This window comes from Dama dama, chromosome 16 (genome assembly GCF_033118175.1).
Source record: "Dama dama isolate Ldn47 chromosome 16, ASM3311817v1, whole genome shotgun sequence".
Taxonomy (NCBI): Eukaryota; Metazoa; Chordata; class Mammalia; order Artiodactyla; family Cervidae; genus Dama; species Dama dama.
The window spans coordinates 41,474,352-41,488,633 of record NC_083696.1 but is presented as its reverse complement, the minus strand read 5'-3'; the positions used below and the strand labels follow the sequence as shown (position 1 = coordinate 41,488,633).

At 45.5% G+C, this 14,282-nt stretch overlaps 1 protein-coding gene across 1 annotated transcript; it reads left to right on the top strand.

The window, feature by feature from the left end:
* Window positions 1–1,008: 1,008 nt before the first annotated feature.
* NPM2 (nucleophosmin/nucleoplasmin 2) lies at window positions 1,009–13,663 on the top strand. Its single transcript, XM_061164066.1, has 6 exons — window positions 1,009–1,066; window positions 1,194–1,279; window positions 1,445–1,570; window positions 12,153–12,264; window positions 13,335–13,489; window positions 13,625–13,663. The coding sequence occupies exons 1-6, from the start codon at window positions 1,009–1,011 to the stop codon at window positions 13,661–13,663; spliced, it is 576 nt and encodes a 191-aa protein (XP_061020049.1).
* Window positions 13,664–14,282: the final 619 nt, after the last annotated feature.

Below are 14,282 nucleotides of genomic sequence, written 5' to 3'. Positions count from 1 at the left end.
AGCACGCAATGAGAGAGGTTCCTGGCTATTTCTGACTCCCAAACAGAGGTATCACTTGGAGGAGGGGGGGGGTCAACCGAAAACCTGCCTCCGGTTTGCTACCCCCGCCCAAACAAACACTTCAGTGCTTCACTGTGTCTGAGAACAGATGTTTGTTAAATGGGTGGCCCCACACCAGCTGCGTCTCCTGGCCCCTTCCTCATCCCCACTCCTTCCTGGCCTTGGGAGAAGCGAGCCTTTTGGAAACTGGGCTCTTCATCTTTGGGGACCACAGCCCTGGGGGTCCGACCCTCTGGGCCTGGGGAGAGGCCCACACCCGGCATGCAGGGAAAGGAAACAAACAAAAAAGGCAAAGGCAGGGCGGACAAGGCTATGCTTCCTACCGGGGGGCAGAGCGTCTCCACGGAGGGCGCGGGCGGGCTCCCGAAGCAGGCCTCAGTCACCCCCCGTTAGTCAGGACCGCGGTTCTCACGGTGTGGTCCGCAGCATCCATCTCACCTGGGCACCTGCTTAGAAATGCTAATTTTCTGGATCCCTCCGTGGGAAACGGTGGAGGTGGGGCCTAGCGCTTGTTGTTTTAACAAGCTCTCCAGGTGCTTCTGAGGCGCCAAGGGGAGGAAAGAGTGGAAGAACGGGATGGGGGCTGATTAGACCCCTCCCGGGGCCCCTTCCCAGGCTTCATAACGACCTGCTGTGGGCGGCCGGGCCCTCAGGTGAGGCCGGAGTAAGGAAGCCGGAGAGGGAAGCGATCCGAGGAGGAGCCGATGAAGTGAGCGGAGTCAGGGACGGTGAGGAGGAGGAGAGGTTGCGAGAGGGCTGGGCCCGGGGGTAGGGTGGGCCTGAGGCCGCGCGCCGAGCCGCCTTCCCCGCGGGTGCCGGGCGCTGCACCTCGGGGTGCTGGGAGGGCCGGCGGGGCAACCCTTCCGCTCGGGGCGCTCCGCCGGGGCCCTCCAGCCAGGGGATCGTAATGGGTCTTTCCCCGGCAGCTGCTCGGCGCCCGCCCGCATCATGAATCGCAGTGCCATTAGCTGCACCTCCGAAAAGGAGACGCTAAGCCTGCTCTGGGGTGAGTGAGGCCCCAGGGTGTCCTCAGAGCAGCGGGGTCCTGGTGGCGGGGAACGTCTTGGCGGGAAGAGAGAGGGCTGGAGGGAGAGAGGGGACGCCTCTCCCGCTGTCTCCGTCTCCCTTCGCAGGCTGTGAGCTAAACCAGGAGAGGCCGACGTGGACCTTCAAACCCCAAAAGGTGGGGAAGCAGGACTGTGTGCTGTTGCTCAGTACGGTGGGTACCGCCCCTCCGAGGAGGGGAGAAAGGATGGGGCAGGGGGGAACTCGGCCAGACACGCAGGAGCAGGTGGCATTGTCCCCACAGCGGGAGCCAGGCTTCCCTCCTCCGCCCTCGCCCTGGGGGTGAGGAGGCGCCCTGCCCCTTTTTCCACCCGCTCAGATTTCCCTGGGGGAGAAAGCCAAAGAGGAGGTGAACGTCGTGGAGATCGTGCCCTCGGCAAGCCAGGACGACAAGAAGAGGAAGCCCCTCACCCTGGCCTCGCTTCGGGCCTCGGTCCTCCCCATGGTGAGCTTCCCCGAGGGCCTAGGAAACCCTGGCTCCAGCCCCCGGAGGCCCTGCTCAGGCCTCACCCCTGCTCAGGCCTCACCCCTGCTCAGGCCTCACCCCTGCTGTGTGCAGATGGACACAAAGGTGTGGTACAGGGGCTCCTGCAGATGTACAGCCGGTGCCGGAGAGAAATAGTTTTTGTTGTTTAGTCGCTAAATCGTGTCCCACTCTTGTGACCCTATGGGCTGTATGTAGCCCACCAGGCTCCTCTGTCCAGGGGATTTCCCAGGCAAGAATACCGGAGTGGGTTGCCATTTCCTTCTCCAGGGCATCTTCCCAACCCAGGGATCAAACCTGTGTCTCCTCCATTGGCAGGTGAATTCTATACCAATGAGCCACCTGGAAAGCCCAGGGAGGCATATAGCCCAGCACTAAAAGCCTGGACTCAGGAGCAGGGAGCCAGCTTTCCATCCTGGTCCACTCCCTTTTTTTGTGGAGGGGAGAGGGGGGCGGTGCACATTGAGTCCTAACCACTGGACAGCCAGGGAACTCTAGTTCACTCTTCACTAGTTGTGTGACTTTGGGCAAGTTAAATAACTTTTCTTCAAATCCCATTTTTCAACTGTTTACTGCTGGTGACCGTATACTGTTGGTGATTTACACGCTGCTTGTGCATCCAGACTGTGTACCCAGAAATCCTCACTTCTAGTCATTTGAGTTTCCTGTGTAGATCTTTGTGAATAATGGCAATTTTTGTATTTGTTTTTTTTAATCTAGTACACTGGCTGGGACCTCCAGTATAATATTGGATAAAATGATAATGGTAGATATCCTTGTTTCATTCCTTTAAAGAGGAATGCTTCTAACATTTCTCATTCAGTATGAAGTATGTGGTAGATACTCTTTGTCAGGTTAAGGAAGTCTCTGTCTAATCCTTTGAAAAATTGACTTTTCCTCTTTTTAATCATTATTGGTTATCGAAAGTGTTCCTATTCATATGATCAGGGGCACTCTTTCCTTTAATCTGTTAATGTGGTAAATTATAGTAATAGAATAATATTAAACCAACTTTGCATTCCTGAGATAAACATTACTGATTGTATTATAAATGTCTAAATTTGCTGTGTTAATAAGAGTCTTTTTTTAAACTTACATACTCATAAATGAACTTAGAAAGTGAAGTTGCTCAGTCATGTCCAACTCTTTGCGACCCCCATAGCCTACGAAGCTCCTCCGTCCATGGGATTCTCCAGGCAAGAGTACTGGAGTGGGTTGCCCTTTCCTTTTCCAGGGGATCTTCCCGACCCAGGGATCAAACCTGAGTCTCCCGCATTGGAGGCAGACACTTTAACCTCATCTTATTTGGATGTCAAGGCATATTAGCTTTATGAACTATGAACCGAGGCATGAAGTGTTCCCTTCGTCTCTGTGGACAACAGTGATTTGAAGACCAGGATTATCTGCCCTTAAAGATTTGGGAGGTTGATCTGTAAAACTGCCCTCAAACCTATTTTTTTCTCTATCAACAAGATCTCCCTAGATCTATCCATTCCCATAGTTTTACAGACCACCTATACAAATGAAGACATGGAAATTTATTCTGTAAACCCAGCCTCTCTTGTGCTCCACATACTGTGTCCAACTCAGTACGTTAACAGTTATCTAACAGTTATTCCTGGTGGCTCAGCTGGTAAAGAATCTGCCTGCAATGCAGGAGACCCGGGTTCGATTCCTGAGTCAGGAAGATCCCCTAGAGAAGGAAATAGCCACCCACTCCAGTATTCTTGCCTGGGAAAATCCCATGGATAGAGGAGCCTAGTGGGCTACAGTCCATGGGGTCACAAAGAATTGGGAACGACTGGGCAACTAACACTTCACTTCAATAGATATTACAAACATAACCTATTAAATCCAAATTCTTAATTTTTATGTATGACCTTTTCCCCCTTCCCCAAATCTGATCTTCTCCCAGTAAATAGCTATTTAGAAAACCTTCGAGTAGCCATAGCTAGGACTTCAGAAACTATATTGAATAAAAGTGGTGAGAGTGGACATCCTTGTCTTGCTCCTGATCTTAGAGGAAATGCTTCCAGCTTTTCACCATTGAGTATGATGTTAGCTGTAGCTTCAGAGATGATATTTTACATTTTTATTTTATTATTGCTCAGTACTAGTATATAGTTATATAAGTGGCTTTTGTACTAACTGACCTTGCTAAATTTGCATATTAGTCCTAACAGCTTTTTATTGATGCCACTGAATTTGCTATGTGCTTATTCATGCCATCTGTGAATAAACGCAGTTTAACATCTTCATTTTCTGTCTCTGTACCTGGCATTTTTTTTCTTGTCTTACTTCACTGACTAGGACATCAAGTACAATGATGAATGAAAGTGGTAAAAGCAGGACTATCCTTGCCTTTTTCCAGAGGGCAAGTATTCAGTCTTTTACCATTCAGACAGATAAAAGATTTTTGTAGATGCCCTATGTTAGGTTTAACAGTTGTATCAATCTTTTTCAAGAACCAGATTTTGGCTTCATCAATCTTTTTCTATTGTTTATCCATTTTTTGTGTTTAATCTATCTGTTGTTAATTTCCTTCTTCTGCTTATTTTGGTTTTAATTTGATCTCTTTCTAGCTTCTCACAGCATAATCTTATCTTATCCCTTATTAATCTCATATTATTTTTAGGCCCTTTTTGGACGTGAGCATTTCGTGCTGATTTCCTTCTGAGCATGTTTCTGGCTTCATCCTACCAATTTTGCTAAGAATATTCATTTTAATTCAGTTCAAATTATTTTCTAGTTTTATTCTTCACTCCCTGGGGTACTTAGAAGTATGTTTGCCCTTTAGTTTCCAAATAATTAGAGATTTTCCATTATTCATTCTTTAATTGATTTCTATTTTGATTGCAGTGCGAAAATATCCATTATTCGATTTCAATCTAAATAGTGTTGTGACTTATGGCCCCTAATATATTCTGTCTTGGTGAATATTTTATTTATACTTGAAGAACACGTGTTCTCCTGTGGTTGGGTATATTGCTGTGTAAATGTTGAGTATATCATGTTGGTTGATGATTTTGTGTGAGCCTTCTATATCCTTACTCATTTTCTGTCCACTTGATCTCTTAGTTACTGAAAGAGAAATATTGAAGACTTCAACAATAATTGTGTCTTTTTTCTATTTCTCTTTTTGATTATCAGTTTTGCTCCATGTATTTTGAAACTCTTTTGTAGGTACATCCTAATCAATCCTGTGTTTCTAAGATTATTAAATCCATTTGGTTAACTGATCCATTTATCATTATGAAGTGTTCCCTTTTTCCCTGACAAATATTTTGAAGTCTACTTAGTCTGATTGATATGGTCAGTCTAGCTCTCTTTGTATTATTGGTGTTTGTGTATTTTTCCTATTCTTTTATTTTGTTATTTTACTGAACCTCTGTATCTTTATGTATAAATTGGATTTCTTTTCTATAACACATAATTGAGTTTTACTTTTTTTTTTTTTTAACACTTTGATCATCTGACTTTTAGTTAGAGCATTTGCAAACTTCTGAGCATTATTTCTTCAAACATTTTTTTTCTGTTCCATCTTTCTCATCTCTACTGAGGAATCCAATTATCAATACCTGTCCCATACTTCATTTTGCTCTGTCTTCTTAAAATATTTTTCCTGTGTATTTCATTTTGGATAGTCTTTACTCAATGTCATTTTTCTTTTCTTGCACAGTATCTAACTTGCTGTTAATCTCATTAGTGTATTTTCGTCTAATTAGATGACAAATCCACAGATCTAAGAAATTCTATGAACCCCAGTGTGTCTTATAATCAAATTGCTCAAAACCAGTGATAAGGAGAAAATCTTAAAAGCAGCCAGAGTTAAAAAGGCATCTCACACAGGGGAACGAAGACAAGGATGTGAGTAGATTTCTCCAAATAATGCAAGCTAGAGGACAATGGGAAATTTTTTGAAGTGTTTCATCTTGACTATATCCATTATTTTATTCCTCTTTTTAAAATTCCTAGTAGTGCTTATCATCTTTCCTTTTTTCCCTTTGCTTCGATCACTGGTTATTAGACTTTTTTTCTTTTCAAAGAACAAGCTTTTGATTTTGTTGATGTTTTCTATTGTTTCCTTATTTTCTGTTTTACTAATTTCTCTGGTTATCTGATTTTTGGCTTGCTTTGTTCCTTTTTCTTATTTCCTGAGTTAGCTATTTAGTCCATTCATGTTCTAGCTTATTTTTTCCAAGTACATTTTGTTTGTTTATTTTTAGTACTATAAATTTCCCTCTGAAGATTTTTTAACTGCATCGTTTAATTTGTGTTTTGTGATATTTTCACTATTTTATTTTAAATGTTTTCTGATTTCCATTATGATTCTTTTTTGTTTTGTTGGGGTTTTTTGTTTGTTTTGCCTATGCCTCAAAACTTTCGGGGGATCTTAGTTCCCTGACCAGAGATCAAACCCACGCCCCCTGCAATGGAGGCATGGAGTCTTAACCACTGCACTGCCAAGGAATTCCCCCCATTACGGTTTCTTATTTGATGCATGAGTTACTTAGAATTTTTAATTCCCAAAGACATATATATATAAATTCTGTGCATTTGAGACTTGATTTGTGGCTTACTACATGGTAGTATTATAGGATTATATGTATGTCCATTAAATCAAGCTTATATAGTCAAACCTATATATTTTTTGTCTCTCTGATCTGTTGATTACCAAAAGAAATGTGTTAAAACTTCCTACTGTGATTGTGAAGTTTCAGTAGATTCTTCTCATAATTTTGTTACTTTGTATATGCTTATTTTTTAATTGAAAAATTTTTTAGATAATTACAGATTCACATGCATTTATAAGAAAAGATACTGAGAGACCCCTGTATGTTTTGCCTAGTTTTCTCCAGTGGAAACAGTTTACAAAACTGCAATATGATATCAAAGCCAAGACGCTGACATTGATACAATGCATGGGTATTGTTCTATACTACTTTATCACCTAAGTTTTGCTTTTTTTTTTAACTTTATTTATTTTGGCTGCACTGGGTCTTTGTTGCTGCGTGGGCTTTTCTCCAGTTGCGATGAGTGGGGGTTACTCTCTAGTAGTGGTGCACTGGCTTCTCATTGCAGTGGCTTCTCTTGTTGCAGAGAAGCCTGAGGTGCCTGGGCTTTACCCTAGGTAGTTCGGTTCTTGGTCTGTAGAGCACCGGCTCAGTAGTTGTGGCCCACAGGCTTAGTTGCTCTGCAGCATGTGGGATCTTCCTGGACCAGGGATCGAACCTGTGTCTCCTGCATTGTCAGGAAGGACCCTTTACCACTAAGCCACCAGGGACGCCCTCACCTAAGTTTTATATCCACTGTCATAGCCAAGGTACAGATATCATAGCCAAGTTTCAGCAGCCCAGAGATGCCTCATGTTTTGCTTTTATAACCACACTCACCTGTCTCCTGTTTCCTCACCCACCCGCAGTCCTGGCAACCACCAGTCTGTCCTCCGTTTCTAAAATATGATCATTGACATATAATCAGACATATGTAACTTCTTAGGAACTAGGTTGGGTTCCATCCCGCCTCCCAGCATATTCCCTGGAGATTCATCCAAGTTGTGTGTGTGGTTTTTTTTTATTGCTGATTGGTATTCCATGGTACAGAAGTACCACAGATCAACCAGTCATCTGTGGAAAAACTAGTCTGATTCCAGTTTGGGGCTCTTAAAAATAAAGCTTCTATGAACATTTGTATATACGGTTCTTGTATAAGCCTAAGTTTCGATTTTTCCTGGGATAAATGTCCAGGAGTGCAATTGCTGGGTCATATGGGGTGGTTGCACATTTAGTTTCTTAAAACTGCCTAACTGTTTTATAAAGTGACTATACCATTTTGCATTTCTACCAGCAATGCATGAGTGACTGAGTTTCTCTGCATCCTTACTGACACTATCTCTTATTTTAACCATTCCAATTTGTGGGCTTCCCAGGTGGCGCTAGTGGTAAAGAACCTGCCTGCCAATGCAGGAGACATGAGAGACATGGGTTCAGACCCCTGGGTTGGGAAGATCCCCAGGAGGAGGGCATGGCAATCCACTTCAGTATTCTTGCCTGGAGAATCTCATGGATGGAGGAGCTTTGTGGGCTACAGTCCATAAGTTTGCACAGAGTCAGATACAACTGAAGCGACTTAGCATGCAATATGTGTGTAGTTATGTCTCACTGTGCTTTTAATTTGCATTTCCTTGATGGCTGATGACGGTGAACATCTTTTCATGCAGTTTTTGCCATCTGTATGTTCCATTAAATGTTCATGTCTTTTGTTCACTTTCTAATTGTGTTGTTTTGTTACTGTTGAGTTTTGCTAATTCTTTACATATTATAGACCCTAATCATTTGTCAAATACATGGCTTGCAAATATTTTCTCCCCAAGTTATAGCTTGCCTTTTCATCCTCTTCACGTGAACTTTTACAGAAGTTTTTAATTTTGATAGGGTCTATTGTATTAATTTTTCCTTTTATGACTTTTGATGTTAAGTCTAAGAATGCTTTACCTAGTTTGAGATCATGAAGGTTTTCTATGCTTTTTGTCCAAAAGTCTTACAGTTTTATGTTTTACACTTAAGTCCATGATCACTGTCACATATGCCATGAGGTTTAGGTGAAGGCTCATTTCTTTGCCTGTGGACGTTCAATTGCTCCAACTCCATTTGTCGGAAAAGCTTCCTCCATTTCATTGACTTTCACTTTTGTCAAAAAGGTTGCAAGTATTTGTGTGGATCTATTTCTAGGTCTTATGTTCTCTTGATCTCTGTGTCTATCCCTCTAATATCACACTGTCTTGATTACTATACTGTAGTTTTATGTATGTCCAGACTATGTTGATGCATATAATTTATAGGTTATCTTTCTTGTAAAATTGTTATCTTCCTTGTATAATTGTAAATATCTTCCTTATCTAATTCTTTTTTTTTTTCACATCCATCTGGATCTAATTCTTTTCTTTACATGGTGATCTTCTTTATCCCTAAAATGCTTATTGAATTAAAAGCCTGTATTGTTGTTCAGTTGCTAAATCGTATCCGATTCTGCCACTCCATGGACTGCAGCATGTCAGGCTTCCCTGCCCTTCACTATCTCCCTGATTTTGCTCAAACTCACGTCCGTTGAGACACTCATGTTGTCTAATCATCTCATCCTCTGCCGCCCCTTCTCTTGTCCTGAATCTTTCCCAGCATCAAGGTCTTTTCCAAAGAGTCGGCTCTTTGCATCAGGTAGTCAAAATATTGGAGCTTCAGTATCAGTCCTTCCGATCAATATTCAGGGTTGGTTTCCTTTAGGATTGACTGGTTTAATCTCCATGCTGCGCAAGGGATTCTCAAGAGTCTTCTCCAACACCACAAAGTCTGTATTGTCTGATAATTGTTTTGTTTCCCAGGTAGCTTTACAACATTGACAATGTTATTCTATTCTTCTGATTTCTGATGTTGAAATCCTCAGTCTGTCTGATTATTGTTTCTTTTTTGAAGATGTGTCCTCTCTAGTTGATGTTAAGATCATCTCTTTGTCCTTATCTGTCATTTCACCATGGTATGTTCAGGTGTGGATTTATTTTTATTTGCCTGTTCATGGCTGAGGATCTGTCTTGGATTGTTTCTGGAAAACTCTTGGTTGCTATTTCTTGGAACACTGACTCCATCCTCTCCCGTCCCTAACTCTATTGGATGTACAGTGGACCCTCTCATCTGCCGCCACGTTCGGTTCTTCATATTTTGTGCGTCTCTCTCTGTTGCACACGGGGTAGTTTCTGCCCAGCACTTCTCCAGCTTGTCAATTCTTCTTTCAGCTGGTTTCACTCTGCTTCCTAACCATTTGTTCACTTGATTTCAATGCATATGCTTTTTTATTTAAATTTATTTTTAATTGGAGGATAATTATAGTATTGTGTTGGTTTCTGCCATACATTAACATGAGTCAGCCATAGGCATACTTCTGTTCCCTCTCTCTTGAACTTCCCTCCCACCTCCCTCTGGTTCTACCCCTCTAGGTGGTCACAGAGCACCAGATCTGAGCTCCCCGTCATATGGCAAATTCCCACCGGCTCTCTGTTTTGCATATGGTGATGTATACATCAATACTACCCCCTCAATTTGTCCCACCCCCTACGTCCCCACTGTGTCAAGTCTGTTCTCTGTCTGCATCTCCACAGCTCCCCTGCGGTATTTCAGCGCTTATGTTTTCCATGTCTAGAAGCTGCTTTTGGTTCTTTTTATTTTTGTTAATATCTTGTTCTTATGGTTCTGATTCCCGTTTTATATTTATATAAATATATTCCTATTTTATATTTATATTGGTTTTCATCAAACTCATTTCATGTTGCTTAGGTTGTTATTCTCTTTTCTCAGATCCATGGTTGTACTAGGCTGCGTCGTTTTGTTTCCGTCTGGTACCTCCAGCAGTGCTATTCCTCGTGTGTTTTGTAATTTTAGATGGTGAACTCATCTTCCGGTTGGGTTTGGTTCTGTTTTCTAAAAGAATTCTGCATGAAAAGAACTCAGTCTCCCAAGAGACTAGTTTCGTTTGCATCTGCCATTTGCCCCAGATATATCACAAGCCTGGGGTTTTTATACAGCTCTCTTAACTTGGCAGTCACCACCAAGTAAATTCAGACTTGGTGTAAGTGAGAAGTACACCCGCAGCTCTCAGCTTCTCACAAGAGGCTCTGTTCTCTCACACGGGAGTTCTCCCTTCCCTCCTTTGACGGCGGGTCATCCCCTGGGTGGATGGGTTGGGCTCCATCAGTCCACCCTCCTCAATCCTTTACTGAGATGTAGCCATCTGAGGGTCCCAGCCCGCGGGAGGGGGCTCCATCACAGCCCCCCTCTTGAGCCCAGACCCTTTGTCTCCTGTCCACGTGAGTGTCACAGCCCAAGGACATTTTCTTCTTTTGGGGGCTGTGCTGGGTCATCTTTGCTGAGCGCAGGCTTTCTCTAGTTGTGAGTGGAGGCGGGCTTCTCACTGCAGTGGCTTCTCTTGTTGCCACGCGTGGGCTCTGGAGTAGACTCAGCATGTGGCATGTGGTGTCCCCCTGGACCAGGCTCGGCGTGCGGCCTCTGGGGTCCCCCTGGACCAGGGACTGAACCAGTGTCCCTTGCATTGCAAGGTGGATTCTTGACCACTTGACCACCAAGGAAGACATCTTCCCTTCTGCTGCGGCATCAGCCCCTACAAGGGCTGCTCGTCTTTCTGACCACGGGAGCCTCTTTCCTGTCTTACTGTTCAGGCAAGCAGTAAAAACATCAAAGTATATTTTGTCCAGCATTTCTAGGTGTTTGTGGCTGCAGAATTTGTTTTCACTTATCTGCTCCCCATCTGAAATAGGAACTCTAATTTCTCTAAGCCTCAACATCCTTCTCTGTAAAGTAATAGCACCTCCTTTGTGGCCTCCTTGTGAAGATTTAAATAAGATAAATGAGGTAAAATGCTTAGCATGTGGCCTGGCACGTAGTAAAAACTCAAGGAATTTAAGTATCATTATTGTTACTCTAGAAAACTTGCAAACTTTGGAAAAGTAGAAAGAAAACCAATACAGTACTGTGCTGTGCTTAGTCACTCAGTCATGTCTGACTCTTTGTGATCCCATGGACTATAACCTGCGAGGCTCCTCTCTCCAGACAAGAATACGGTGGGTAGCCATTCCCTTCTCCAGAGGCTTTTCCCAGCCCAGGGATCGAACCTGGTCTCCTGCAGGTGGATTCTTTACCGTATGAGCCGTCAGGGAAGCCCTTTAAGACAATAGTAAAACGATAACATAACTTTGCATCTGCTTTTTTCATTCGATCAGTGCTTTAGTCAGCTTGGCTACCATCACAAAATACCAGAGTAAGTGGTTTGAACAGCAGCCATTTCTTTCTCCCCTCTCTGGAGACTAGACATCTCAGACTGGGGGGCCCACGTGGTTGATGTTTGATCAGGGACCTCCTCCTGGCTTGCAGACAGCTGCCTTCCTTCTGTGTCCTCACACAGCCGAGGGAGAAAGCACGCTCTCTGGTCTAGGCTTCTAAGAGCACTAATCTCATGACGAGGGCCCTGCCCGTATGACCTCATCCAACCCTGATTATGTCTCAAAGGCTTCATCCCCAGATACCATCACATTGAGGGTTAGGGGGCTTCAGTGGGAGAATTTGAGGGGATGCAGTACAGTCCATGGCTATAAGATTTCTCTATTCAACAGCTGCCCCCCAGCTTGGAAGCCCCCCTGTGATCTTGGCAGGAATGAAATGATCAGATCCATGTTCTTCTCTCCCAGAGTCCACCTCAGCAGGGAAGGCCAGGGGGTTAAGAGTGCAGAAGGGTTCAAGGAACCCCTGAAGTGTGTGGCGGAGGGGAGGGAATAAATTGAGCATTTCTGCCTGAGGCCAGGCCCCCCCACGCGTCCCAGGCATCAGGTCTCAGTGGCTTGTCCTGTCTCCCCCTCCTCCCCTGGCCCTGCCCCTTCTCCTCCTCCCCCTTCTCTGCCTCTCCTCCCCTCCCCCTGCCCCTCCTCGTCCTCCCCCTTCTCTCCCCCTCCTCCCCTCCCCCACCCCTCCATCTCCCCCTGCAGGTCGTTCTGGGGTTGGAGTTTTCCCCTCCAGTCACGTTCCAGCTCCGGGCTGGCTCTGGACCCGTGTTCCTCTGTGGCCAGGAACATTACAGTAAGTCCAAGCTTGGACCTAGTAAGGTCTTCGAGTACAGTGCCCAGCACAGGGACAAGGACGTAAGAGGTCCTCAAACACTTGAGCAATTCTTCATGGGTAGAAAAGATCACCAAGGCAACAGAATCACCAGCAGCCTGGACCGAAGGCATGGACATGGGTCCTAGCCCCGGTCCTCCTTTACCCTTCCACCACATCCTCGTGGACCACGGACCCCTCAGCTGTAACACCGGGGGGCGGGGGGGGGAATACTTGGTTTCATCTTCCAAGACTAGCTGTAAGGAATACATGCCGTATTCAGGAAAAGCACTTAATATAATTCCTGGTAGCAGCACACATTTAAACATTACCTGCTATGAAGTATTATTGTTTAGTCCCTAAGTTGAGTCTGACTCTTGGTTGACCCCATGGGCAAAACCCACCAGGCTCCTCTGTCCATGAGATTCTCCAGGCAAGAATACCAGAGTGGGTTGCCATTTTCTTCTCCAGGGGATCTTCCCAACCCAGGGAGCAAACTCACCTCTCCTGCATTGGCAGGCAGATTCTTTACCACTTAGCCACCTGGGAAGTTTTGGGTTGGCCAAAAGTTCCTTCAGGTTTTCTGTATGCTGTTATGGGAAAACCCAAACGAACTTTTTGGCCAACCCAATATGGAGCTGTGGCAGTAACATGGTCCCCGGCAGATCGCTGTGCTTGTCATGTCCCTTTAACTGCCTTCTTCTCTGTCCAGTGGCGCCTCTTTCCTCAGGGTTCTCTCCTGCTCCAAACCCCAGCCAGGTTCCACCTCCCTCAGGACGAGCTCCTGGGCTGCTGCGTCCCCAGCCTCCCCCTCCCCCTCTCACATGCTCCTTCCCGAGTGCATCCCCTTCCTGCCGCCAGAGCTATACCTCACCCTGTTCCCCCACCCTCCTGCCACGGCCTCAGCCCTCACCCACTCGAGCTGCGCTTTGTCAGGGGGGCCAGAGAGTGTCTGTGGGAGGCAGGCAGACGCTTCCCACTGCCACACTGGGAGATCTGGGAAGGGGAGCTGGGCAGAGGCCCCAGGGCCCCGAGGCCCTGCCCCATCTCCCATGCCATCGCTGACATTTCAGATCGATCCTGGGAAGAAGTGGAGGAGGAGGAGGAGGACCTGGAGGAGGAGGAAGATGATGATGACGACGATGAAGATATTGATATGTTCCTGGAGGAGACGCCCGTCAAACAAGTGAAGAGGCTGGTGCCCCAGAAGCAGACAGGTGCTGCCAAGGTGAGGGAGGGGTGCCTCAGGGCTCCCCAAAAACCTGGGCAGAGGCTCCAGGCAACCCCTGCCAGGTGCTCAGCCCGAGTCTTCTCTGGCCCTGGCCTCTCCCAAACTCCCCCTAATGCTCGTGTTGGTTTCCAGGAAAAAAAGATGGAAAAAAAAGAGGAGGCAGTAAGGTAACTCTTTCCATCTATTAAATTAGCCAACGATTAGCATCTCTTTAAACGAGATACATAGTGCTTGAAAGAGAATGCCTCACGTGTGTGCAGGTGTGTGGTGGGTGGGGACACACGTGTGCAGGTGTGTGGTGGGTGGGACATGTGTGTGCGGGGACACACGTGTGTAGGTGTGTGGTGTGTGGGGACATGTGTGTGCAGGTACATGGTGTGCGGGGATACGCGTGTGCGGGGACACAGTGGGCTGCTGCTGTTGGCTGGCAGAGCCTTTCTGAAAAAGGTTAAGCAGTTCTTCCTGTCTTGATTTCATTCCACTTGCGGCAGTTCATTCCAAAGAACCCCATCTGAAATATGGGGGAAATTATTCCCAGGTGGCTTTGCATGCCAATGCAGGAGATGTGAGTTTAATCCTTGGGTCGAGAAGATCCCCTGAAGAAGGAAATAGCAACCCACTCCAGTATTCTTGCCTGGGAAATCCCATGGACAGAGGAGTCTAGAAGTCTACAGTCTATGGGGTCAAAAAGAGTCCAACACGACTTAGCAACTAAACATATGCACTAAGAAACTTATCACTTCATTATTCTAATAATAGTATAAAATGGAAGCATTCTAACATCCATCCA